The sequence below is a fragment of the Phytophthora ramorum genome (genome assembly GCF_020800215.1).
Source record: "Phytophthora ramorum isolate Pr-102 chromosome Unknown Phyram_PR-102_s0001, whole genome shotgun sequence".
In the NCBI taxonomy this organism is placed as follows: Eukaryota; Oomycota; class Peronosporomycetes; order Peronosporales; family Peronosporaceae; genus Phytophthora; species Phytophthora ramorum.
The window spans coordinates 1,089,766-1,116,416 of NW_027150647.1; the positions used below are offsets into that span (position 1 = coordinate 1,089,766).

The following is a 26,651-nucleotide window of genomic DNA, read 5'->3' on the forward strand; positions in this document are numbered from 1 at the left end:
GGTGCCTAAAACCAGCGCCTTAGACCGCTCGGCCATCGTATCTACATGTTTCCCCTAAGATCACACCGCCTTATGCCCAAGCACTGCACATGTCAAATGGATCACTCCCGCCTGCAACTCAAGCGGATTACCGCGTCTTGGGTTCAAGTGCATCCACTTGCTCGTGAATACGGTGCCACCATCGGAACTACCAGGAGAAGTGGGACAGCACGGAAGCGACCGCTCAGTAGTGCATCTCCTCCCCCTCGAGCCTCGACGCCAGTAACCATGGCGGACTCGAGCGAGCAAACCTCGTTGCTGGTCAATGAGTGCGACGTGGACGTCGAGTTCATGCCCGCCATCATCACGCGCGGCGCGAGCTTCCCCGCCGCGAGCCCCACGTACACGGCGTCACTGGATGTGGTCAAAATACACGACTACGACACGGAGAGCGATGTCGCCTCGCTCGTGCAAGAACTGACCCAGGAACAGGATGAAGAGCCCGAGCCCGTGGCTATCGAAGAGTTCTGGAAGACCATGCAGCTCGCCTACCCGGTGGTCGTCACCTACACGCTTGAATATCTCCCCGGACTTGTCTGCATTGTTCTAGTTGGACACATCGACTCCCCCGACACGAAGCGCTATGTGGCCGCAGCCACGCTCTCCACCATGTTCACCAACGTGTCGGCCCTCTCCATCGGCTTCGGACTCACGTCGGCACTTGATACTTTGTGCTCCCAAGCGTACGGGGCCGGCAGGCTGGACAAACTGGGACTGTACCTGCAGTCGGCGGTCATTGTCGTGGGGACGTGTCTCGTGCCGGTTTTCCTCATGAATTGGCACACCGAGTTCTTCTTGATGCTCGTCGGCCAAGACCCCGAGGTCGCGAGGCTCGCCGGGGAGTTCTCGAGGGTCACAGTGTTCGGTGTGCCCTTCTTGTTTGCTTACGAAATGGTTCGGAAGTTGTTGCAGGCGCAGAATGTCGTGAGACCCATGGTGCTGTTTGCACTGGTGGGCACTTTCATCAACGTGTTTGGAGGCTACGCGCTCACGTACTGGACCCCGTTGGGATTCCACGGAGCAGCGCTGTCGAGGACGTTGGGGTACATGGTGCTACCACTTTGTTTGGTTCCGTACTTTATCGTGAGTGGTAACCACACGAGATGGTGGGGCGGCTGGCAGCTGAAGGAGGCGTGGGCTCTTGTCCCGTTGTTTACGAAATTATCTATTCCGTCGTTACTTATGATGACTATGGAATGGTGGGCTTACGAGCTGCTTGCAGTGATGGCAGGCAATCTACCGGACGGCGTCGTGGCTGTAAGCGCTCACGCGGTGCTCATGAACGTGGCTTCGTCGATCTACACGGTGTTTATGGGCGTCTCCATCTCCAGCAACATCCGAGTGGGGAACTGCCTCGGTGCGAATCACCCCAAGAAGGCGAGAGTCATCAGCCGCACGACGCTCAGCACGGTCTTTGTGCTCTCGTGCTTCTTCGCGGCGCTCGTGTACGTACTCCGCCACCAGATCCCGCTCCTCGTGATCAACGACCCAGTCGCGATTCAACGCGCGTCAGATGCGCTTTTGGTGATGGTTCCCTACGAAATCATTGACTCACTGAACTGCGTGATCCAGGGCATCTACAAGGGAGCTGGCTGGCAGGACATGGCTGCTAAGACCAATGTTCTGGCCTTCTATGTCATCGGCATTCCCTTTGGAGCTCTACTCTCCTTCCATTTCGGTTTTGGTATTGAAGGACTGTGGATCGGCTTCGGTGTGGGCATCGCCACGGCGTTCACAGTCTGCAGCACAAACCTTTACTACTCGAGCTGGGAGCAAATGGCACTTGAAGCGCGCGCAAGGCTTGCCCACTGAAGCAGTAAAACAAATATGGAGTCACCATGACATCAAGGTACCAGCACCACCCGTCAGCTTCTTCTGCAAATTTAAACTTAAGTCAACGCTGCCGCAGGAGGCAGGGACGAACGGCATTAAGTAAATAAATGGCCACTATTTGTGTCTCCCTAGTCCATTTTGCTCAGATTCGTAATATAATAGTCACCTCTAGGGTGTCGTTAGTGCTTCTGCGCAAGGATTTACAGACGCAACATATTGCGACGCCTCTTGTTGTCGCCGACATCGGAGAATCGTGAATCAGGACTCGAAAAAACAAGGATTATCGTTATGAGTAAAACTACTAGTATAATTTAGGCTTTCACGATATGTCGTCGATACTCATTAATCGTTTGATGTTGTAGATTTTTTTTTTAAGCAACTTGTAATAGTGCAACTAATATTTCGAAATCTTTCGGAACGCACTTTGGGCCTGAAATTTCGGGACGTTTGATGAAGACAAGCACCTGGACCCCATTATGCCCCCATCGGCTAGACCCGTGATACACATGAAGGTCTGTCCCCGAGAGCCTAAGACTGAATAAAAGACGCATACATAATAAGCGTCATATTCATCTGACGAGGGTGTCAGATTATACACGTAGCACTTTGTTCAGCATCTATTATAATATGAGCTACGAGGACAACGACAAGAGCATTGTGCTCATTCTGATGCTTACAATCACCGCCGAAGGCCAGAGAGAGAGAGAGGCGTGATCGTCAGCGCGGCCAACACTACCTCACGAGAGCCGACCTCCACGATATGGAACGGCATGGGAGGCGATTTACGGCGCTGGAAATGACAGAAGGTTTATCACTACGACCAGATTTGATGTTAGCTGCTTCCACTACTTGCTTTCGCACTTTGAACTAAGGTAGGATGCAAACAGGCAATGGCATGAGTTGTCACCTTCATTTTCACCTAACGCTAGAGGAGTGTGGGATGCTGTCGAGTGGCTGTCCTCTTCATTGCTCAAAGCTCTTTCTTCGCCAACGTTGTTCTCCACAGGCACCTTTTCTTCGATCCGGCGCTGGATCTGACGGGCCACCCGAACATTTTCAGGGCGCCTTGGATCCCCAGTTGGTTTCTTGACGTTTAGCAACGCTTGCAATTTCTTCTTGAGCGGCAGAACGTCACTACATGTAATGAACTCCAGGAGGACGTCCACATCGTGGGGGCTGTAATTCTCGACACCCGCGCCTTGCCATGACGCTTGCGGTCGGTAATAACAGCTCAAAGGCTTGAATAGGTTCGCCTCCAAGTTGAAAAGTCCCAGCTCCTGCTCACTCCGCTGCTGTCGTCCGACCTCTGTGTCCACCTCCGCGTCCGTGGTGGGCAGTCTGGAGTCTTGAGCTTGATGCGGGACAGACCTTGATGCGGAAAAAGAGTGTGGCTTGGTAGTTGAAGTTATTAAGATTGACAGGTAGAGCGCTTAATTAAGGTCATTTTATCCATGTTCGCAGGTTTATTCCTCCAAAACCCAGATCCATGATCTGAAAGAGCCCCTGAAGAATAAAATGAATTTTCTATGTATGGAGTAGGGCAAATCTTGGATCTGAACCTGGCGGGAATCGCTTCAATAGTGCACAACGTGCGAAGTGTCAAACAAAGAGCGGTTTCCATGTCCATTGCAGTGACACTACAAAACTCGTGAGGTTAGCGTCGAAATATCAGTGTGGATAAAGCAATTCAGGAGACCTCAGTGCAAACCAGAGACAACCGTGAGCGACAGCCCCACCGAGAAACTAAGTCATGCGCTATAGCGATTCTTCGTCGTACAGTGGAGCACACCAGCAAACGCGGACTTGGAAGCAGTTTAAACACTGGCAAAGATACACAAGACTCGACAATTCCACCTACAACAACCCAACGCAACCCCAGACCCGATGCAGGAATACCTTTCCAACTTCACGCTACAAGATCAACTGGAAACAACCCCACCAAGAACAGACGAGCGAGATCAAGTCGCGTCTTTCATGTTATTACTACATTGATAGGAACAATACACATCAAATAGAAGGCCACTTACCGGTATCATCATGACCAAATATTAGCTGCATCATCATCATCCAAAGCGGACTTGCGCGGTGTTTCCCTACACCAAGTTGACTATCTTCATGTATGGCCGATCATTTCATCAGCGGTATCCACACGGGGACATCTGTATGGAAATTATACGTTCGTCCAATGACGTCCCCAAGACGCACCATCGACATCTGCTGCTTGCGGCCAATGGTCTGAGACCACCAGGGGAAAGTCAGTTCTTGAAGTCTTGTCTTTAGTCACTTCACCGTCATCATGATGACGGTGCTCACTCATGAATGTGATACTGTACATGCATGTAGCTGTGCACATGCCTACTGGTCCGCAGTCCTCCGTGGAAAACTATCTTACTTATTTGTTAAAATTCTCTCCAGTGAAGAATGCGTCTAGGTTGCGTTGGGTTGTTTGCTGTCGCACTCCTCGCCAAAACAGATACGGCCACCGCACACAAGAAATCGGACATTATTCAACCGAACTCCCTGACTCAGGCCCGTTTACGCATCGCGGATCACGATCAGCTCGCCACCGTTGGGTTTCATCGCTTTCATGGAGACGACGACGGTGAAGAGAGAGGGGTCCTTCCAAGCTCCGTTATTGAAAAGGCCAAAGCGTTGGTTTCGACTGCCACCACGACGAAACTCCAGACCTGGCTGAAAAACGGGAAGTCCATCGACAATGTCTTTATTCGCCTGAAACTTACCAAGGCTGGAGATAAACTACTAGACAACCCGCAGTTCACGACGTGGCTCACGTATGTGGACGATTTCACCGCCAAGAATCCTGGCAAGACAACGTCAGCGATCGCTAAACTTACGACTTACTACGGTGACGAAGCGGTCGCGAAGATTCTCGACGCTGCGAAGAAGGTCGCGGGGACGAGGGGAGTGGCCACCAAGTTGGAGGCTGCGCAGATGCAGACCTGGCTGGCGGCTGGAAACAGCGCTGACGATGTTTTCACACTCTTGAAACTTAACAAGGCAGGGGACGACATCCTCAGCAACCCGGCCTTCACGTCTTGGAATACGTACCTGAAGATTTTCAACACGGCCCATCCTGATCAAAAGACAAGTACCTTCGCGAAATTGACGTCGCAATACGGCGAGGTGGGTGTATCGCGGGTAGTTGAAGCTGCATTGAAGGTCAAGAGCTCCTCCGCCATCGCGAAAACAGTGCAAGCCGAACAGTTCGAGCGCTGGATGGCCGGCGGAAAAACTACAGATGGTGTTTTCACGTTTTTGGCACTCGACAAAGCTGGAGACAAGCTGCTCGGGAGCCCTCTTTTGAACACTTTCACCAAGTACATGAACATTTACAACAAGCGGAACCCCGACCAGGAGACCACTTTGATTGGGACGCTAACGACTCACTACGGAGATGTTGGTCTATCCAAGCTCCTCGCGGCGGGAAGAAATGTCCCGAGCACGTCGAACCTCGCCACAAACTTGGATGCTGCGCAGTACAAACTCTGGATGAGCCAACGGAAAGAACCGGCAGACGTCTTCATGATGTTAGGTCTGCAGAAGGCTGGCAAGAATCTTCTGTCGAGTCCGCTATTCACCACGTTTACCAAGTTCACGGACGCCTACCACGCCAAGAACCTTGGCATCAAGATGACTACGAATTGGATCGTGAGGGCCCACTATAGCGATTTTGACGTCGCTAAAATGATCCTTGCAGCGGAGAAAATACCAAGTGCGCAGAGTGCTGGAAAACGAATGGAGGCTGTACTATTCAAAGACTGGATGCAGTCTCCGGATGACGCCTTCAGGTCACTCAAACTGGATCAGATAAAGCCCTCAAAGCTGTTCAAAAACCCGATGTTCGCATATTGGATGAAGTTCATGGATGATTTCCACAAGTCTTTACCTGGTAAGATTGTTCCTCGGACCGTATTGTCGAGTATCTACAAGGACGAAGATTTGGTAAAGGCCATTACAGCGGCACAAAAGAACCCGAAAACGAAGGATCTTGCAAACAAGTTGGAGACTGAGGTGCTCACGTAGTTCATCTTCGCAAAAAAGGACCCGGTCGCTGTTGCCAAACTGTTCCACGTGAAAGAAAAGACGGATGCGAACTGGAAACTTTGGAAGAAGTACGTGGAGGACTACAACAAGTACCACCTGCGAGGGATCACAACCTAAATCGCCCACAGAGTTGTGAAAGACCCTACCGGTGGTAGATACACGTCAGTTGTAAACTGTTTACTGCGGCATTTCTCTTTTTGAGCATTAACGAGTTTCCGACCATTTGTGAGTCTCTTGCAGTTTTCGTTTCAATCGACGCGGCCAAAACCTGCCCTACAAATCACACGAGGCCGGGAAATCACTTGAACTTACTAATTTGAAATTCGACGAAGCACCTCGTCACAGTATGAAAATTGTATTTGTCGGTGTTGAATCGGGAAGTTTGGCCGGGGCTCACATGATTTGCCTCAACTACACGTCGGTGTATTTTCGAAATTTAGAGATTAAGGAAGGTTCCTTATTATTTGGGGGCTACGTTTCTCTATACTACTTCTTAACACTAAATGACCGAGAACACCGTACCGATTTTCGGCACTTTCTTAAGGCCATATTCGCCAATATTAGTTAAAGTCAGATTTGAGCGGCGCAAGATATTGTTGAGACTTACCATAGAGATACAATGAGCTAGAGAATGCTCCTGTTTAAGTGCCTGTTTGTCCGCCACTGTTGTAAGTCTAGGTCGATCTCCACCATAGACACGAACATTTGCATCATTTGGCCGCCACCTTAAACAGAAACGCAAACATATTCAAACAACGTGGATTACATATCCTTGAACAACGGTGCTTTATCTCACTAAACACAGGAGACTAGACGAGGAGGAGCATGCAGCTACATGTACACGGAATAAACCGTTTAAGACAGCTTCTTCGTGAAGGAAAGCGTCCAGAGGTCACATGCCCCCTGTTGTCGTCATGTTGTAGAAGTAAGTATCACTGTATGGTACGCGTTATGATGCAAAAGCTCTGCAATCAAGCCGGGCTCACACCAAAAGCCGCGGCCAAAATGCCTCCTGGACGCGCCGGCACCGACACTCGCGCTCCAATAACTTGCACGTCAGAGCGATTCTGAGGACACGGGCTCCACCATTTAAATGTTTAGTGAGTGTCGATACGATGACCAAATTGCAGAAGCATCGAGCGATTATTCGCAGAGTTAACTTTTGACCGCATTCCGAATAAGGGACATGTCCGGTATGTGTTTCTCAGTCATTTAGTGTTAAACCATTGAAGAATAGAATGGTTTTTATGTATGAGTTAGGGCAAATCTTGGATCTGAACCAGTTCAAAAGGCTGCGGGAATCGCTCCATTATATCTTGGCCCCACTCATGTTTGTCAAACGGAACAAGAGTGCGTCGTTTGCGCCACTGCTCTAGTTGAGCGCAGTGGAAACCAAGTACTCTGCTTTGTCTCACAACATGCTCTACGTCAAATAGCTTCGGTATTTTCACGCTCCTGATGGTTCTCCCTTTGTCCGCGGCTTATCAAAGGCAGAGTCAGATTTAAGCTTAGATTAGATTTAGACCTCCGGTATTACTGTGCTTTTCATCCATTTTGGCAAACTTGAAGTCTCCTATCCCGAGATAGGGGGTCTGAAATAGAGATAAGCTCCGAGATAGCAAACGACCAAATCCGAAATATAGCAAGCGGTTAGGTTTGTTCTGCTGCTGCATCCCTGTTATAGAGACCACCTTCCGTTTTGCCGCTTTTGAACGGTATAAATGAGTGGCATTTACCTGCGTTTCGCTCCTTTTTTCACTATCATTCAAAATGAAGCACCAGGCACAACTCAAGCCAAAGCACGCCCAGCTCGTCGACAAGACAATCAGGCCTGTCGCCTCAAACTGTTGGAATGCACAGCTGGAACCTGGCAAGTTGAAAAAGATAGCTGAGAAGCTGGGAAGAGGCTTAGGAGCTGAGAGATCAGGTCACTGTACGACAACGGGCTAGAACCCGTTGCCCAGTGAATGTTGGTAGGAGCCGATGAGGCAGGGCTCTAACGTTCAATGCATTTAGTCTTCATTTTGAATCGCCACGCGTACGAGTGCGCCTGGAACAGGCAGGTTCCATCACAAACATCAACCGTCGACCTCTCTTACACAGAAGGCCGCGGTCGCCACCAGTTTGTCAGTCAAGAACCTCGATGAAGGTGAGATTGTAAAGGATACGTACACAGTGACAGTGCCTAGACTTGTTAGTGAGGCCACAGTCGGTGTCGATGCTGCGAATAGGGCAGATCTGATTTTGGCGCCCGACTCGTTGAGTGTCATGTAGATGGACACTGTCCGCCATGCAGGCCGCGTGCCCAACACGAAAACGGATACCGTGCTCGACAAGGAGATTTGAGTGGCCGAGGCGGGCGTACATAGTTGAGATACGCATGCATCCGCTGGCCGACACGGCAATATATCTGTATTTAACAGTCACGGCCACTGAGTCAGCCATCGTGGAGACTAGGCCAACGTGTCCGTGTGGCTATAAGGGAAACCTATGAGAGGACTACGAAGGAGGTGCACGAAGTATGCATACTTGCCAGGTCGCAGAGACTGCTGTCAACAAGTCGGTGCTCGACCTCATTTCGACAACACAAGCCCAAAGCAACCTCAATGAGTTTTAGCCTAATATCTGCCAACTACCGTTTTGGCCAGATGAGTGATTTGCATCCCTAATTATTTGCTGTTTTGAATTAACCCCTTAATAGGGGTTTCTAAGTGCCAGCGTTATAACCCAAGTTGATAAAACTCTTCTATCTCCATATTATTGCCTTCTTAGTCCAAACTATTCAGGATGGAGGTCAAGGAGCTCAAGCGGCAGGCGTCTCTGAACAAGCGGCGGCGGCGCAACCGGGAGGCCATGCAGCGCGCCCGACAGCGGGACAAGGAGCACATGGAGGCGCTGCGACTGGAAGCCCAGCGGCTGGAGCAGACGCACCGCCACTTACTGTCTAAGGTGGACCAAACGCTGGCCCAAATGTTGGTCCCCGGGGTACAAACCAGTCACATTTCCGAGCTCCAGCGCCGTTTAGAGCAAACGCGAGAACAGGCGAACCGTCTGATGCGACAAAATTTGAGTTTCCAGAATCAAATGGCGGAGCGAGTGAAGGGCGAAGACAGGATGGAAGGTTTACTCAAGGAATTGGCGCGGGACCAAAACGTGCAGGAGAAGGTGTACGCACAATTGTGCCGAGAAAACCCCAATGAGTTGCGGCTCGAATTTGGGTTTACACAGGAGAAGGCGACGCAGGTTATTTTGACCTCGAGACAACAGAGGACATTGGTCGACACCGTGGGTTTTGCGGATACGCAAAGGGGCCACCTTTTTGGATGGACGACACTGCATCGGTTTCAGGACGAGAAGCTGTATTTCTCGTTTAAAAAGGTTTTCAGGAACAGGTCGGCGATGCAGATGGCAGACCGCAATTGGGCAAACGAAATCAAGTTTGTGACGTACCGGAGTGCGTCCGAGGCGGCCACGCAGCAGTTCCATGTGAGGATAACTGTCTTTTGTGCTGGGTTGCTGGGTGTAGATTTTAATTGACTTTTGTTGCTGATCATGTATAATAGGTTTTACAGAAGTTCAATGAGGACACGTATTTAATCGCGCGCGAGAAGCTGGACCCAGATGATGAAGGAAAAGTCGTACGCCTGCTGTATCTGCGATTCCGTCTTTTTGAGTCGAATAGGAGTTACGCCGTCGTGACGCAGAGTGTCCCGCAGGAGCCTTCGCTGTATGGTGGATCGCTGGAGAAAATATGGGCAAATGACGCTTGTATGTGGAACCATTTCGTGCCGGTGATTGATGAGAATGGCGAAGAGAACTGCGAGATCCATTTGACGGGTAGCTCTACGATTGGTGACCCACGGAGTGTGCGGACCAACGTGCTTGAGACAGTTATGGGGCTACTGCGCTGGGAGAATATTAATGTTGGGCCTACACTTTCGTTGACACAAGCATCACGACCAGAAATGGAGAAGGCTGGACTGGGAAGTGCTTCATTGCATGTGGAATCAAGTGATTGATTGTGTAATATTGCTTCCCGGGAGTGCTGGGTGTGTTCTTTGAAGCATTCAGCGATTGTATTTTGTATTTTACGAAGGATGTCGAACGATATTTGATTTCAAAGATAGGAAACGGGGGATCTTGGTGGTCCACTGGATAGTAACAGTTTGTCCTGGTGGCTTCAAGCTCTGACTGTCACTGGTAATGGCCACATTTTAACTCCCTTGTGGGGACGCGACTAAATTTTCTTATTTGACTGAAAATAGTCCGCTTGCAATCCCGAGAAGCAAGCTTTATGGTGTTTGATTCGTTGGGCCGTTCTGGGGCTTGAAGATTTGGCACGCATCGTGGGAAATGCGTTAACGTATTTGCTATGAATAGTAGTACTACAATTAACCTCGTGCTGTCTGACATTTTCCTGGTGGCTTCATTGCGCGTGCAATTAGTTCGGTTTTGGAAGTCAACTCGTAAACTTATTCATCGGCTTCACCAGTTAAACCGTCTCTGGATTTACTGGTGGCGGAGGCAGAACTCAGCAAGACGAGAATATGCTTGAGTGAGGACCTCCTGCGGTGCTGAAAACACGATTCGGAAGTAATTCGTCATTCCAAAACACTACCAATGATACATACAGCAATGCTTAGTTGTGTGCGCAATACGAAGCAGAAACCAAATCGTGACACGCTCCCCCGATAACCTACCTGGCCTGGCAGTACGAAGACAGATTCTTCATCCAGCAATTTCTGCGTGAAGTCGAAATCGTCCGTGATCTTCGTCAGGACGTTGGTTTTGATCTTTATCTGCAAACATTATGGATAGATCAGTGCTACAAGCATCGCATTTCAAGCACTCTGCTTTGGCACGTACCATTGCGTACATTGCGCCTTGCGGGACTACCACTTCCAAGCCTGGGATGTTGGTGAGGATTTCGACAGTGAACTTGGCATTGTTCTCCAACGTTGCGAAGTAGCGCTTTTTGAAGTCACCCAGCGATTGGTCTTCGGCACTCCCGGAAACTGGAGTTAGTATATCTGGAATGGCACTCTGGTGGTGCAACACAGGTTAACTTATCTTTGAATAAAGCACTAGCATCATGGTAAGGCTTTACCTGGACTAGCGAGCTCGCTCCAAGGACGCTTCGTGACAGATTCAAGTAGGCGGTCCGCACGTCTTTCAAAATGTTGTTGCGGTCGTGAACGACGAGCCAGCCTACTCTCCAGCCAGGGATCAGGAACTGCTTGGCTAACCCACCCACGGTTATCACAGGAACCGTCTTCGTCAGTGCCGCCATCGGATAGAAAACATTGCTTCCAAACACCATGTCTCCGTAGATTTCATCCTGCGTGCCAAAACTGTTAGTGTTATGGATTCAGCAGGCTGAAAGAGAACGTCACTTACAGCAATGATGAGGACCTTGTTCAATTCCGCCAAAGCGAGAATTTTCTCCAGGTGGGGCTGCAGAATTGGATCAATATTAGAACTACGTCGCACAAAGGACAAACCTGTCGTCGAACCTTCGAGTACACGCTACCGCAAGGGTTGGAAGGATTATTCACCAGGATAGCCCTCGTATTTTCATCCACCAACGCCTGCATGTGCTCCAAATCGGCCTCCCAGTTGCTCTCCGGCTGGCAATAGCGAAGAGTACATACTCGTCAGCACAAACGCAGCTTCAAACTGCGTGTAGCAGACTCACCTTCAGCTTGTAGAATTTGCATTCGATTTGGTTCAGGTCGCAGAGTGCTTGATAGAATGGAAATCCAGGCCTGGGGAGCAAAATATTCTCTCCAGGGTTCAACAGACCTCGGAAGGCAATGTCGAGAGCACCCGAGCACCCACTTGTGATGATGATATCATCCACAGTTAAGGGGGCCTTGGAGTTACCGTAGTGGTGCGCAATAGCTGCCCGGGCAGCCTCCGACCCAGCGGAGTGGATGTATCCGTTATGCTGCATGGAACTACCGTAGTAGTACACTAATTAGTGTCCTCTAGTTTAAAAATGAAGAGTAGATAGCGACGAACCGAGTGTTTCGGACGATGGCCTCGACCAGTACGTCGGGGCAGTGCAAATTGCCGAACACCGTGGGGTCCCCTATCACAAAAGGGGGTCGGTTAATTCTGAATGGCACTCTTGTGCGTGAAACTTGACGGATGCACGAACCGAGTGACAGCGGGATCATGGTCTTTGAAGCGTTCACGGGTTTCTTAATGCTGTCCACGATTTTTCGGATGGGGTTGAAGCACCGCTTTGACGAGTCCGACGGCTGCACATTCCACTTCGACTGCTGCTTGGCGTCGGCTTGGGGGGTGTCCAAAATGGACTTGGCGATGGTCATGGCGATACTTGAGATCTAACGTCTATCTGGTCAATTGAAAAGTGCGTTGACTGGGAGTACGAATGAAAAATGGAGAATGTCCTATCCATGGGCAGGTCAATGATGACATGCATTCGATCTTGGCCAATAGCTAGAGTTTATCGTCCTTCGTGGCTTGGTGCAGAGGGAGCGGCGAGGGAGCCTAGCAACCTAAGATATTGCAGTGTTATTTTCACTTCAATGTATCATTCAGAAGGCCTATAAGGCGAAGACACGAGGGGTACCATCAAGCGACTACGGGTAATTGTAGAGAGGTTCTTCTCCGTACGTGGCCCAATTGGAACCTGTTGATCTGAGATCGTCTACGCCTCCATCGCCTTTACGAACTTGGAGTATTCGGTCACGATCGACTTCTCCATCGCGGAGGCGCTGCTAGCTCCTATCTTGAATACACTTGCATAGATGTCCTCCGGGTCAAGCTTTTGTGTCATCCACTGGTTGAACTGCGCGCCCTGCAGCTCCAGCGCACTACTCTCCGTCTTCGACACCTTAGCCGCCTCTGCCAGCCCCCTCGCCACGGCGTCGTCGCCGTAGGACGCAGTGATCGCCTTCATCAACGTCGTTTACTCTCCGGGGTTCTGCTTGTTGAACACCCTCACATAGGTGGCCAGCGTTTGCATGTTTTGGTCGGCTACAAGATTCTGCACTCCCTTGTTAAGCTTCAGCAGCTTCAAAACGTCGTCGACAGAATCCCCCTTGCTCAACCAGCCACGCAGCAGCTCAGCTTGCAATCGCTTCGCTATAGTCTCCGTACTCGCGACCTTCGTCCCCGCATCAAGCACCCTGGCCACAGCAGCCTCGCCGTAAGTCTTCGTCAGCGTGGACGTCATCGGCACTTTGTTCTCTGGGTTCTGCTTGTTGAACATCTCCACGTACGTGACCCATGTCTTGAGCTTCGGGTTGGAAAGAACGTCATCCACACCGTTGTTAAGCTTAAATCGCGCGAAGACGTCGTCTGTGGTCTGACCCTTCTTCAGCCAAGACCGAAGTTTCGCGTTTAAAATCTTCGTCTTGACCGTCCCCGTGATCGACTCAAGTCCAGAAAGAATGCCTCGCTCTTCTTCGCTATCGTCTTCCTCCTCCTCGTAGTCCACAGTTCTCAGCAGTCTCTTTGGAGAGACGCTGTTTTTACCAGTAGCGAGTGATGTCGGGAGGTAGGGCATGGCCATATTCGAGTTCATGTCAGCCGGGACAGCAGCATCGGCACTTGCAAGAGCAGCAGCAATCAGGAGCAGAATACACTGGAGACGCATGACTGGATAGAACTTGGTGGAGTTGATTTGGAGCTTGAGCAATGAGGGCTGAATAGCAAATTGAAAAGTGAACTCGTAAGATGAGAATGCGTTGAGACCCCTCTCAAGGGGTACGGTGACAGAGGGACGAGCAATTCACGGACAGTGAAGCGACCGAGACATGTGAATGGATGGGACGTCGAACCGTATGCTGTATCATTGAAAGGCATTGTTCCTCATTTTTTTTCTGTCCAAAACCCAGTCTGGAGATAACAATAAGTGAAGTGCGTTATCGGATACCTCAATGGTGAGGCCATTTCTCCAGCACCTGCTGGTTGTTTGTCGCCCCGGATCTATTTGAAAAATCAGCATTCATGAACAGGGTACGGCATGTATTACGCTCCCAATGATCGTACGCCTTATCTCTAGCGAATGAATCCTGCAGGAACCATTACGAGATGATGCCTACAGATCTCAAGCGTGGCCATGCCTTCGCAATGTGCACGCATCGCCTCCGTTTCTGTCGACCCGATCCCAAGATCTAAAACACCAACTTTTATTAACGCGTGATGGGTACACGTACGGATGGATCTGCATTTGGTTCCGCTCTAGATGTGTCTTCAGTGAAGATTCTTGATCGCACCTCAGTTGGGGGAAACATTGAACGGTAGCGAGCGCAAGCCGGGAAAAACGTCACGCACACACACAGTAGATGCCGATCAATAGCGTTTGGTGTCATGCTGTATATATACCGTGACTCCCTCAAGTTTGTAGGAAGTCTTGGATGACAACATGCTTGAGACCTCTCTACATTTTCCGTGTCGAGATCGGAGCAGCAGGGTCGTTGAAAGCATCAGAGATCGCCTCCAGAGCCAACAGCGACGCTTGCTGCTCGGATTGGATCACAGACTCAAGACTGCCAATTTGAACTTCCACCTGTGTGATGCGTTCTTCGAGTCGGTGGCCATCAGAGCTCACGCTCTCAGTGAATTGGCGCAGTACCCCAGCTTGGTTGGCGTCAAACTCGCGTTTGAACTGTGTCAAGTGAACCGAAACAGCGTTCACCACTGCGTGAGGGTCCGTCGGCGTTGCATTGGCTTGGTCAGCACGAACACGATCTAATTCAGCGTATAGGCGCTGTTCACTGGCTTGGACTCTGCTGGATACCAGTTCGTCCACCTGGCCTTGCATCCGAGAAGAAAGAGACATCGTAGGAGATAATTGCGTCGAATGGAATCCTCCTGAATTGCTGTACTGGTTGGACATCTGCGTAAGCGCTTCCTGCCGAACCTGTTGCAGCTGCAGTGCAACATCAGTCTGCAGCTTTGATAGTTGTGCACTCCCCGCTGCAACACGATCCGTCAGCATGTCCAAGCGTGCCTCCAATCGCGGTAGCGCGCGTTCACATGCTTCCACTTTGGCTGCTAGGAATTGTACTTGTGATGAATTCTGTTTACAAAAGAGAAATCGAGTTAGTAGGTGCTGGAGAGAAAAAGGTATGAAGCAATTGCGTACCCTCTCTTGCTGTTGTGTCTCCATACGCGATAGGAATTGCCCAAGTCGTAGCTCGAAATTGTGGCTCATGCATTCGATAGTCTTGCTGACAATATACTCGACGTCGACATGGTGTATCGGCTCGGTCCGCATCGCCGGAGAGCTTGTGATGCCGGATGGCTGGAGTGGTTGCGCTTGAACCACGGCAGTTGTTATCGCCAAAGGCTTCCTCGGTAGATCAGGAGCGATAGAGTGAAGAATGACGGACTCATCTGGACGAGTGTATTCCGTACTCGGGACTTGGGGTTGTCCTGACAATGGAGAGCTGGGGAGGCTGGCAACTGAAGCCAAGGTGGCATTTACACTAGTCTTGGTCGCCATCACCACGGCTTCGAGATCAGTACTCAGCCCCAGCGTCCTTGCGAAAGTTGCTGCTTTGGCTTGTGCTGCCCGTTCGCTGGCGGTGCGAAGAGAGCGAGCGCCTCGTGGCTGACTGGTAAGTTGCATGGGATCTGGTAGATTCTCCACGTGGCAATCTGACTGGAAGCGAAGGCGAAGACCTGGAAAGTTTGCCTTGGCCACTTCCTTCAAACATTCACAGCCTTCCTTGAAGCTTGTATCATCGGTACCTTCGTCCGTGGGAAGTGCACTTTCATCGAAGTACAATGTCTGAAGAGAACACTGCTGACCTGCTGTGGCTGCTTGCAGGAAACTGCGTTGCAGCAAGTCCAGGCTACCTGGTGAATTGAAGCCGCACGCCCGCAGATCAAGCTCCCGCAGCGCGTTTTTGCCAGCTTTATCACGCCGTCTAAAGAGCGATCGAACCAGGTCAAGCTTTCCATCCTCTGAAAGAGGGTTCCCCAGCAGACAAAGTGTCTCCAGAGTTGAGGCGTTGTTAAGCAGCAACGAGCCGACTCCGCTGTTGATGGCGTTGCCAGCTGCACTCAGACATCGCAGTGGGAGCTGCATCAAGGAAGCAAACCCCGCCGACGTTATTCCATTTCGAGAAATATCAAGTTGCTCCAGTACCGATGGCGGCATATCATTTTCTTGGCCGAGTACTACCGCCACAGCACTGCCGCTCGATGCATGAAGCAGCTTGAGCGCATCTGCGATGGCGCGCAAACCACCATCACGAATATTGTTGTCGGCTAACAAGAGATGACGCAATGACGTACAAGCTTGGAGTGACTGGCTCAAGATAATACCAGCTTGCCGCGGCAGCTTGCAAGAGGATAGCTCCAGGGTTACGAGTGACGAGGTAAAGAGTGTCGACATTGCAATAAGGGAGGTCATGCTCACTTGCTGGCAGCTACGATTCACGCCCACAACAACAGAACGTGAGGGAAAATATGCACATGCATTGCAGAGACCGCACGAGCGCACCTTCTCACGCGGAAGTGCACCAGCTTGACCCGATTTCTCGTTAGTCGTTCTGTCGCCATCGCGAAAAACCGATCTCCGGACAGCGAACACTTCTCCAGCGACAGACTTTGGCATTCCTCAGCGCATCCACCGAACAAGGAGTTCAGGTGCTGTGTGTTCAACTCGTCCAGGTTAAAGTTGCGCAGCTCCACGCTCTTCACATTGGCGACAGGGTTTATCAACGCATCTAGAACAATTTGGTCGTTCTGCAAGGTTGAGACCAGAGTCAGACGCTGGTTACGAGCACGCTGGCAACTCAGGGGGCTCACCTTCGCTCGCACAACGCATGTAGGCGGCTCAACTGTCGCTTTCGCCGAGACTGCTGCTGCATCTTGAGACTCGAGTGGTGTTGTTCCTGCATATACTCTCTCCATATCGAAAACGCTTCCTGCTAAGCGATGCCACGAGACGCTTCACCACCTGTGGAGGCTCAACCGTCTATTATTTTTGCGCAAAAACGTACCATGAACGGTCTTCCAACCGACATCTCAATAGCTACTACTTTCTCGTCATGCTGCTACACCAGAGCGCCGCACAGTACTGGCATGTCAAATTCCTTGGTCTTTCCGTGGCATGGCAAGAACCTAAGGTCCCAGTTGTGATCGGCCGTTCAGCTTTTCGTGGGCGAATGCTAGTCTGTCCACGTAGAGCTGGTACTTCTCCTTTGCGAGCTGCTCCTTCTCAGCGATGATCGCCTGCTCCAATACACTCAGCTGCTGCATCTTCAGCTCCATTTGCCGCAATTGATTCTCAAGCAGTTGGTTCACCAAGTCTCGTACGGGGCCAGAAGCAGTGTCGTCTGCCATCTTTTGTGCTCGTGTTGCTAACAACGCAACTGTAGTGGCAGTGGCGGCCTCCTCCGTGACAGCCACCATTTCCTTGGAGACGGGTGCAGAGTCACTCTTGCCATCATCCTGAGTCGTAGTAGCAGAAGCGGTTGTTGTAGCCGAAGCTGACACATCCTCCATGGCCACATCGCCGTCCGCGGATGCGTCCTCTGACTTGATGGTAGACGCGATCCCTGCAGCATCCGCACTGCTTACAATAGCCGCCGCTGCACTTTCAAGCGTAGTAGGAGAAGAATCACTGGCTTTGACCGGGCCTGTGGTGCTCTCAACCTTAACTGGGGCTCCTTCCACTGCGGTCGTCTCGGTGGTCGCCAGTGTCTCCTGTTCAGAAGTTTTTGCCACCGCAGGCATCGTGTGAAGACGCCTGATCGCACCAATCGCAGCATGCGCCGCCGCCTTCGCGACGAACGGGTCAACTTGCTCCACGAGAGCCGCCAGATCCAACACAGGAGCGTTCAGGGCCTCGCCAGCAGTAAACGGCCGCAGCGACTGGATCGAGGCTTCAAGCCTCCCCCTCTGACTCGGTGACGTCTGGTTCAGCAGTGACATCTCCAAAAAGTGCAGCAAGCACTCGTCCGCCGTTTTAGTGCCGACTTTCGAGGCGACAAAGTTCCAGTCGCAACTGCCGTCGTCGTCGTCGTTCTCAGCGTCCTTGATCCTGTTCGACCGCGTGTTGCTCACAGCCTCCAGCAGCAAGTTCGTCTCCTCCTGCGTCCACTTGGCCGTCGCCGAGGTATTCTGCGCCACGGTTGGCATCAGCTCAAAATCCGAGGCGTCGTATCCCTCCGGGAACGCTCCACGGATGTAGCACTCCTCGCAAATGCCGCTGCCAGGTCTCAGTGCAAAGCCGCCCACCGTCAGCTCCCTGCCTTCGTTGCCTGCTTTGCCATTGGCCGTCGTGGCCATCGGCGTTGCATTACCGGCCGCACTACTCGCCGCTCCATTGCTCGTGACCTTCTTCTTCGCCTCCGCCGTGAGCTCGAAAAACGCGTCTTCCGCTCCCCTAGCGGTGCCACAAGCTTCGCACGCCAGTGGGACGTCCACCCGACGCGCGTTCTCTTTCTTAGCAGCCACGAGCATGGCCACAGGGCCTTGTTGTCCCCTATTGTCACTGTTCTCAGCGGTTTTAAGGGCGTAGTTCGAGTGGACAGCAGGGGGCATGGCGTGAGGGGGAACGTGGAAGTTGATAAGCCCCCAGTGCGTCAGAAACTCGTGCACTCTCAAGATGGCGCAGGCATCGCCCGCCAAGTTGCGGCGACAGGCCGTGGCCGTCAGGTACACGCCCGGCTGCTGGCGGTACGCGTGCACCATGTAGTTGCGGTATTTGAGGTAAATCTCGGCCGTTTTGGAGGCGCTTTCCGCAAAAAACTCGGGCAGCATGCGCTTCTCGATGGGATTGATCTTGTCCATGGCGAACCACGTGCTGCAGCGCGGCACGGCGACGGATTTAGCGCCCTCCGAGTCGTCATGGTCTGTGAGAGGGTCCGAGTCGGCGTTGGCGGCGGGTTGCGAGGATTCTACGGCGATGCTGGAGGTGGCAGAAGTCGCGTTGAGTAAGGAGGACGCAGAGGCAGCTGTGGACATGCTTGGCGCTGACGTGGACGCTGTGGGGACGGCACTGGACACGCTGGAATCCATCGGAGACGCCATGAGCACAGGTGGCCGTGTGTTGGCGCTAGAGACTGGTGTGTGGAATACACCAGTCTCAATCTTTCTGGTCCGTATACGACAAATCTCTTAAGTTAACTTTCCCAGGTGAAATTTGTGGCACAACGTTTGTGAACTTTGATTGGCCGCCAGACCACGGGCCTGTGAGAATTGATGGCATCGACAAATTGAGAGCGAAAAGTTTGCAAACCTGTGAAACCAAATGTTTGATGGCATATTTTTTCAGAGGTTTTGGCAAAAAGGTTTGCTAAAGAATATATTGTTTTACAGGTTTGGCATCTTTTTCTTTATTATAAGATATGGGGAGGCTGTGGTTCTCGTACAGTTAATATATAAAATAACACGTTCCACTTCCGGATGCACGTCATTTTTTTTCTGGAAAAGATGTCTGAGACGCGAGAACTGCACGACGCGCACGAGGGGGAGAATGTGGTCCCTCCTCCCGTCGGAGAAATGCCACTTGCCCAGAACTCCACCAGCCCACCCGCCCCCAGTACGCTGTCGCGCTCGCAAGTGTGCCAGCAGCGGAAAACGCCGCTCTCTCCACCATTCGGGAGTACATTGCATCACGACGCGTTATACCGAATGCCTACAGAACGCGAAGTACGCGGCCCAAGAAACGTTCGCGACTAACCCCATCAGAGAAGTTCGAGATTCGCAAGCGATACCAGAATGGGGAGAAAATTACCCAGCTGCATCGAAGCACAGGACACGCCCGCAGCACGATCGACGCCATCGTCCACCCCCAGCCCAGTCAAGACGAGTCCAAGTCAGGTAAACCCCGTCGGTGGACCCCCATGCGTTTCGTGGTGGAAATGCTGAAACGAGGTCTTAGCGTCACACAAACCCTATCGCTCAAGGACATCGCAAGGATAATGGGGGTCGACCGTCGAGTATTTGGCCGCATGGAGCATGACATATTGTGTAGACTACAAAATGCAGTTGTAGACTACTGGTTTTCTCGCGACCAAGCTGCACCTCAGGAGCTCATTGATTTGCTCGACGGCGCAGAGACCTCAGTAGATATCGCTATGTTCATCTTGACGCATCCTGAACTGACAGACGCTATCATCCGTGCCTCCCAGCGTGTCACGGTTCGTGTTCTCGTTGATCGGGCGCAAGTCACCGAGAAAAGCTCAGCAATGATAAAAAAAAACTGATCGAAAACGGGGTCAACGTATTTCACGCAGGCCCCAAACTCATGGACTGGAGCATAGCGATTATCGACGGAGACATATATATTGACGATGGGAAGCTGCAATTGGAGTGTGGGGGGAGTGACGATGAATTGGGAACATACTATTGTATTGCGTGGTCCTATTGTTGGAGCACACACCGTTGAGTTTGACCAGCACATGTGGTCTGTTGCCGTGCAAAACAACCGGAAAGTTGAGATAGATACCCGCGGAAATGTTCATCTGTAGCGCCAGGCGATGGTGAAAGCAGTGCCGCAGCGGGTACTCCGGCCTGGCAGTTTGTTTTACAAGGCACGGGCAACTACAGCACGGTCGCGTTCGATGGAGCCCGCCATGCAGAGACGTTTGAGACGCACACGGCTCAGGCGCGCCTTGATTCGATCAAACGTGAGTTCGAGCTGCTCTGGGATGAAGGACGGATGCTTCAATGGGTCTCGAAGAATTCTGCTTGCTTCATGCACTTGGGGGAGGACGAGGACGAAACGATGTGGAGGACGAGTACGTTGTTTATGTCTAGGATAAGGTTGAACGTGCGCGCCATTGTTCAGCAAATGCCCATGAGCGAAGTTAACGAAGGCATTGCTATGATGCGTGAGGGCCGTGGTGCGGTACCACGTCGTGCTGCGCGACATCAAGCCCGTGTACAAGAAGAAGTTCGGCAAGGAGCTGCGCGAGCTGCTGCTCGACGCGCGCGACTAGGCTGCTGCTGTTGCTGCACTGTGGTGGTGGTGGTGCGATCGCCGCGAGCTCGCCGCCGCGCGCTTAAGAGGGTGGAGTGCAGCGTAAGCATATGTGAAATGTACGTGTACATGTTTGGCAAAGTCTCCGTCCGCTACCGCCGTGGCGAGTTACCCCTGTCAATCTCCCCGACGATAAGTCAGATACGGTGTTTGCAAGTCGAGCGACATTAGTGAATGGGAATCGCGATGACAACAGAAATCGTTGGCATGGCAATCGTTACCTGTAGCATTGAAGCCGCCTTAATACGTCGCCGTCACACGAGCACTGCTGTCTTTATCCAATTATTGGATACATGCTCCCAATACCGTCTGGGAACGATAGAATCCAGACTGCTTGTCAACTACGACCACGACCGCTCATATTCCAGATGGGTTTGAAGTGTGTACTAGTATGTCGTACCGCACCGTATACATGCCCGTAGTTCAATAGTTGTCCACGTTCTTACTGCAGTTTGCAGAAGCTCCAGAAGCAATTATGACCGAGTTAGGATGCTGAGTCTATGAAACTGAAAAGTTAGAGTCCGCAGTTCATGCACAGAATTTCCACGGCTCACCTCACGGTGCGGTTATCCTCGTGAATGCTCGGCGCTGGTATTAAGATAATGCTTAGACAACAGAACACGAAGGTACGTATCCCCGTACCTGGACACCGAATAGCTCAGTACATGTATATTTTAATACTAAAATAAGCATCCAATGTACATATTCGTGCTTTTTCATACCAAATAACGCAGTTTGTGATGTCACCGTCAGCTGTCACTATCCCACGATCCCACCGCGAAATCCAAGCGCACGTAATGAGACGTGCATCGCGATCTGCCTGCCGTGATCCCAACTGTATGCACCGCAATCGTGTGTTCGTTCACAAGAGCGCCTGGCCTGATGTTCACTTCATTGTCCGATTTGCCTCGCGTTTCTCAAGAATAATTGGAAAGCCAAGCCAAGAACCATGCAGCTCGTCAAGACCCTCTTCATCGCCGCCATCGCTGTCACGTTGTGCTTCGCTCCGACCGATGCCTCGCCTACTGCCGATGCCAAGAAGGACACAGCTGAGAACCGCAAGCTGTACTACACCAAGTTCCCGACCCCGAGTCCTGCTGCCAATGGCCGCAAGCTGTACTACACCAAGTTCCCGACCCCAAGTCCTGCTGCCAATGGCCGCACGCTGAGATCTAGCGAACAGGTCGATAATGAGTAAGAGGAAGTACCTACGCTGCCGGCATGCTGACCGACTCCGACAGCGCGTGCAAGCCATGTAAAAGCGTGTAGTGTGTGGAGGGATAAATAATGTTCAGAAACTTGAATCCAAAACGCTAGTTTTCTCAGTCTTTCTTCTCTGTCAAGGTTATTCGACACTGATACTGTAGTACTACATGCATATTTCTTTTGAGGCGTCGTATTTCCTAGATGGAGGTTTTGCCTAGCATCGTAGCTCCTTGGAGGTATTCATACGTGCACCTACGTCGAAAAGAGACGTCGGAAGGACGGGGATATATGCCCCTTGCCATGAGAATGGTGACAACATTGCTAGGAGTGCTTCTGATACCGGAGTAAGGAGGCCAATATGCTTAGAACATAATACAACCTAGAGGCACCAGGAGTGGTCGACTCGTTAGCTCTTGCATTTGGACTGTAGGGCTTGGTAGTAGCGGCTATTCTTTTGAACTACTTCTGGTAGTAGTAGTAGTAGTAGTAGTAGCTTGCTCTGACCTTCCTTGTTACTGTAGTAGAAGTACTATAGTACTATCGAACTACTGACTACAACTAAGCAATTGTTGTGTGGTCCACATTCTCGAAGATTGCTCGTTCGTCATCGGATCTCGTGACGATTGTGCTTCATGAGCACCTGCATCTCTGCTCGAAAGTTGTCTGTGCTGGTGCGACGGGGGCTCATGACAAAGGATCCCGTGGAGAAGACACGCTCTTGAAATGCATGAGTTCGGGGAGGGCGGGAAAGGCGGCCTTTCGGGTTGCAAGGAATATTGCAGAGCGAGAGGCAGGCCCTCTGTAAATGGCTCTGCAATCCCATTTCAGGCCATCACCACAATAAGTTATTCTGCGGAGCTGTTGACTACGACAAAAATGAGTTATTTGTATATTGCAACAAGATGGCAACTTGTATTTTGTAGTTACGACTAGCATGTAAAGCTAAGCATTGGGACAACCTTCGAGACCGTTGCAGCTCCCCAGAAACGGTGGTTAACCTTGAGAAACAACAACATCTCTAGTCGAATCGGGAGAATGCAAAGCGCCAACTTTAGGTTGGTAGATAGTTCACTATAGAGAGGCCTTCACAACCAGTGCTTTCATGGTGTCTGGACATGCAACAGACATGCAAAAAGTTATTTCTAGTACCTGGAAAAGCGTTTTTTATATCGGTGAAATACTTTGTAAAATGGAAAACGTGTTCGATACCAAGCTTACGGGGGCAAATGCAAAGCATTCGCGAGGCGAAGGTATCGTGTACTGGACAGCAAATACCGTTCGTTCGAAGTACGTTCTCGCGCATGCCGGAATTCATCGCTTTCTTCCGTAAGGGTATTGAACATCCGCAAGGAGGAAATTCAAGAGTATTGGGTGCGATCATATTCTGTTTTTCGTTGGAAAGTTTGGGTCAGGAAAAACAAGGAGCAAGCAGTAAAGAAAAACAAGATATTTGCTCTAAATTTGTGAAGTGGCTTGTAGATTGGGTGCTTCAACTCGACAAATCGAAAGTCTTGGTCATTCAAGGCACTCGTAGTTTGGTTCAAGGTCAATATGGATGTCAGGATATACTTATGAACGGACCGGCTGTCGAGCAGTGGTCTGTAAGACCAGCTGCAGGAATGCGGACATCAACAAAGCTCTACGCTCTCTGTTAGATTGCGGTTTGAGTGATGGAGCCAAGAAGACCACCTCAAGATGACAAGAATTGGCTCGGCGAAGATTAGCGGAAACACCATAGGTAAGAATGAATTTATTTTATTTCCCGCCGCTGGCACTCGCATTACAATAGGTTTACGAGCCCAAACAAGTCGTTGTGGGAAGTGGGGGTATCGGGGAAGACCAGCCGTCCGATACGATGAAGCGGTCAGAATTGGCCGTACTGGTGGAGCTGGCATTTCACAAAGGAGATTTGTTTCGCATTGCGACTGGAGTCCTGTTGCGGGGTCCAATTAGCATCACGGATCAGGTAGCTGTGTGGGAAGACAATCAAAGGACTGTCCAGCGGGTAATCTTTGCGTCGGTTAAAACTGACTTCGGACAGCAGAACGATGGTACTTCGATGCGGACATATCTAAGCATTCGGTTCGATGGCACGGTGAATGAGCAGACTCGCGCTCTGACTAAATGTCGACTGTACGCTGAAATGGAGGCTGCGCGGTGTACACCGGCTAGTGACGTTGAAGGGCACCTTAATTCGATAATTCGTCTACGTACATGACTGCAAACAGTCGGAATGACCCAGTAGTTTTAGTGGGATGCTTGTGTCGTCCTTGCCCACTGGCGATAGATTTGCTCGACTCCGTGGGATTTTGGAATCCGGGTTGGACTGCGTCGATACACTTGAGAAGATCATCGTCAACATGACGACCACGTACGATAAAGCCAACAAAGCTGACCAGCTGTTGTCTAGGGATATTTGGCAACTCGGATCATACCCGAGCCTGCAGAACAGACTACCGGGTGGTGACGGAGGTAAGAGGAGGGCCCCGAACACGATACGTGAAGAAGAATTACCTCCGGTGGTGCCGCTGGAACGCTCATCTCGACTCCGCCGTTCTCCGCGGAAGGCCGCTTTGACGACTTCGGACGATTTTGAACCTCCGCGTCACGCACTTCCAGACAGGAATGTTTGCTGTCGTCACGGTGGGTCTATGCTCCGGTCTCTTGAACTGCTAAACGCCAGCTGTAGGGGCTATTTAATCGGGTCTGAACCACGTCATTCTTGGTGAGCTTCAGACAATTTTGCACGAGTTCAACCCGTTGGCAACTGTATACCAGAGCGCACGGGAACATACTGAAGGCATTCAGGAGATGTGCTTGGTCCTCCTTGACAATCCGCGGGTTGACCCTCGCCGTTATAATCACCCTAACGATCCGCTACAATATCCATTTATTTGCCTACGGGCGAGACCCGGAAACTTATGTGAAGGCATAAGATGGGTCGACGATCCGGGACAGTGCGCGTCAATCCGTGGTCTGCCAGCATCAGGACTTGTACGATTCCATGGCGATCGTCCATGAGTACGGTAAAGCCGACCTTTTCATCACGGTTACTACAAGTCCGAAGAGGCTAGAGATTCAGGACAATCTGTTTCCTGAGCAAACTGCTTCCGATCGCCCCGATAGTGTTGCGCGTGTATTCAACATGAAGCTACGAACAATACTGGAAGATACTATCATGAAGCATGTTTTTGGTAAAACGCAAGCGTATGTGTACGTGATCAGGTTCCAGAAGCGCAGATTGCCTCATATGCACATCTTGGTCATTTTAGAAGGCGATTCTAAACCCCGGACGCCAGCTGAGTATGACAAGTACGTGCCGAGATTCCAGACAGAGAGGCGTTTCCTGGTCTATACGAGACCGTATCTACTTGCATGATATTGTGCTTTCTACTCAAAATTTCCATGCGCGATTGGTTGAATCAACCGCGCAGGCAATCGCGCAAGCCTGTCTAATTGCATTGTTCATGTGTTAAGAGAGATAATGTGTGCACCACACGGTCAAATCTTTGCGCACTCTTCTCGAGCACACTGCAGATTGCACCCCACCAGCAGCCAGCGGAAGGCAGCAACATGGTTGTTGACGATGAAGAAACCGTCAGTGCTGTTGCAGCAGCCACCACCACCAGCCAAGGAGACGAAGCGACAAGTTCGCGCGAATCACCGCCAACAAGCCGACGTCGCAGGGCCATGCAAATGACGCCACGGTCAACTCCGTCCCGGACGACTCGCGTGTCGCCGTATCCGCTGCGCGAGCGAACGCCACCTCAATCGCTGTCACCATTAGCAACACCATCCCATCGCCAAGCTCGCGTTTCGCTTGATGCTTCGCCAGCGAGTGCAGAGCATGATGAAGCAAACCAGCATCGGCTACAGCTGCTGATGCAGCCTCTCGTGAAGACACTGTCGAAAGTCGAAACACCTCAGCCACAATGCTTGAGGTCTTCGCTGCTAATGGGGCCACCTTCAGCGACATCATGCATAAACTGTGGGAGCAATTTAGGTGCCGCTTGAAGGGGTTAGCGGTAAATCAGGATGATGTCTGGTCGATCGCAGACCCCACTGAAGCAGCGTGGTACAGATCGATGCAATTTAAGTGGGACTCGCACCTCGTTCCAACGAAGAAGTCTGAGGTAGCCTGGAATTAATGGCTGACCTCGCGTCGAGATGACACAGCCCCAATGCTGATCTACGAGTACGGACTCGGCATTCCAAATGCTCTAGCCCTCGAAGAGTTTAAGGGTGCTTGCATGCGTCCCCAGCACACCGATCGTCCCGGCGCTCCTGAAGAAGCCTCGATTCGGGAGGTTGTGGCGAGGCTGCAAGATGTCATCTTTGACATTGCATCAGTACCTTTGTTTGTCGGCTCAGGTTTCGAGGATGCTCTTACTGTGGGGCTCCTACCGCTGCTCCAACGGGCTACCGCTGCACTTCTTGGTCCTCCTCAGTCCCTAGTGTAGGTCGAAGGCGCCTTGGTCGTCGTGTACGAGCGCTCAATCGGAACCGCCTTGTAGCGCGCGCGGCTCTTTGG

The 26,651-nt window shown here is 51.3% G+C and overlaps 8 protein-coding genes across 8 annotated transcripts; 4 read left to right on the plus strand and 4 right to left on the minus strand.

Annotated features, from left to right (window-relative positions):
- Positions 1 to 267: 267 nt before the first annotated feature.
- KRP23_163 (Protein DETOXIFICATION 15) lies at positions 268 to 1,851 on the plus strand (the record flags this gene model as incomplete). Its single annotated transcript, XM_067885376.1, has 2 exons — positions 268 to 534; positions 1,504 to 1,851. The coding sequence occupies 2 exons, from the start codon at positions 268 to 270 to the stop codon at positions 1,849 to 1,851; spliced, it is 615 nt and encodes a 204-aa protein (XP_067750718.1).
- Positions 1,852 to 4,293: 2,442 nt separating this feature from the next.
- Positions 4,294 to 5,916, plus strand: KRP23_164 (RxLR effector protein PSR2; the record flags this gene model as incomplete). Its single annotated transcript, XM_067895994.1, has 1 exon — positions 4,294 to 5,916. One exon carries the CDS (start codon positions 4,294 to 4,296, stop codon positions 5,914 to 5,916), a length of 1,623 nt encoding a protein of 540 aa, XP_067750719.1.
- Positions 5,917 to 8,724: 2,808 nt separating this feature from the next.
- KRP23_165 (uncharacterized protein) lies at positions 8,725 to 9,956 on the plus strand (the record flags this gene model as incomplete). Its single annotated transcript, XM_067885487.1, has 2 exons — positions 8,725 to 9,423; positions 9,501 to 9,956. 2 exons carry the CDS (start codon positions 8,725 to 8,727, stop codon positions 9,954 to 9,956), a joined length of 1,155 nt encoding a protein of 384 aa, XP_067750720.1.
- Positions 9,957 to 10,446: 490 nt separating this feature from the next.
- On the minus strand, positions 10,447 to 12,272 carry KRP23_166 (Tyrosine aminotransferase; the record flags this gene model as incomplete). The annotated part of the gene is made up of 9 exons (XM_067885598.1): positions 10,447 to 10,551; positions 10,638 to 10,736; positions 10,804 to 10,980; positions 11,045 to 11,275; positions 11,335 to 11,391; positions 11,451 to 11,564; positions 11,633 to 11,894; positions 11,959 to 12,028; positions 12,098 to 12,272. The coding sequence occupies 9 exons, from the start codon at positions 12,270 to 12,272 to the stop codon at positions 10,447 to 10,449; spliced, it is 1,290 nt and encodes a 429-aa protein (XP_067750721.1).
- A 602-nt stretch (positions 12,273 to 12,874) lies between these two features.
- Positions 12,875 to 13,564, minus strand: KRP23_167 (RxLR effector protein PSR2; the record flags this gene model as incomplete). The annotated part of the gene is made up of 1 exon (XM_067895999.1): positions 12,875 to 13,564. The coding sequence occupies one exon, from the start codon at positions 13,562 to 13,564 to the stop codon at positions 12,875 to 12,877; it is 690 nt and encodes a 229-aa protein (XP_067750722.1).
- A 786-nt stretch (positions 13,565 to 14,350) lies between these two features.
- Positions 14,351 to 16,836, minus strand: KRP23_168 (uncharacterized protein; the record flags this gene model as incomplete). Its single annotated transcript, XM_067885713.1, has 5 exons — positions 14,351 to 14,992; positions 15,059 to 16,146; positions 16,216 to 16,349; positions 16,424 to 16,668; positions 16,732 to 16,836. The coding sequence occupies 5 exons, from the start codon at positions 16,834 to 16,836 to the stop codon at positions 14,351 to 14,353; spliced, it is 2,214 nt and encodes a 737-aa protein (XP_067750723.1).
- A 210-nt stretch (positions 16,837 to 17,046) lies between these two features.
- KRP23_169 (SWI/SNF complex subunit SWI3) lies at positions 17,047 to 18,894 on the minus strand (the record flags this gene model as incomplete). Its single annotated transcript, XM_067885824.1, has 1 exon — positions 17,047 to 18,894. One exon carries the CDS (start codon positions 18,892 to 18,894, stop codon positions 17,047 to 17,049), a length of 1,848 nt encoding a protein of 615 aa, XP_067750724.1.
- Positions 18,895 to 21,863: 2,969 nt separating this feature from the next.
- On the plus strand, positions 21,864 to 22,112 carry KRP23_170 (uncharacterized protein; the record flags this gene model as incomplete). Its single annotated transcript, XM_067885936.1, has 1 exon — positions 21,864 to 22,112. The coding sequence occupies one exon, from the start codon at positions 21,864 to 21,866 to the stop codon at positions 22,110 to 22,112; it is 249 nt and encodes an 82-aa protein (XP_067750725.1).
- Positions 22,113 to 26,651: the final 4,539 nt, after the last annotated feature.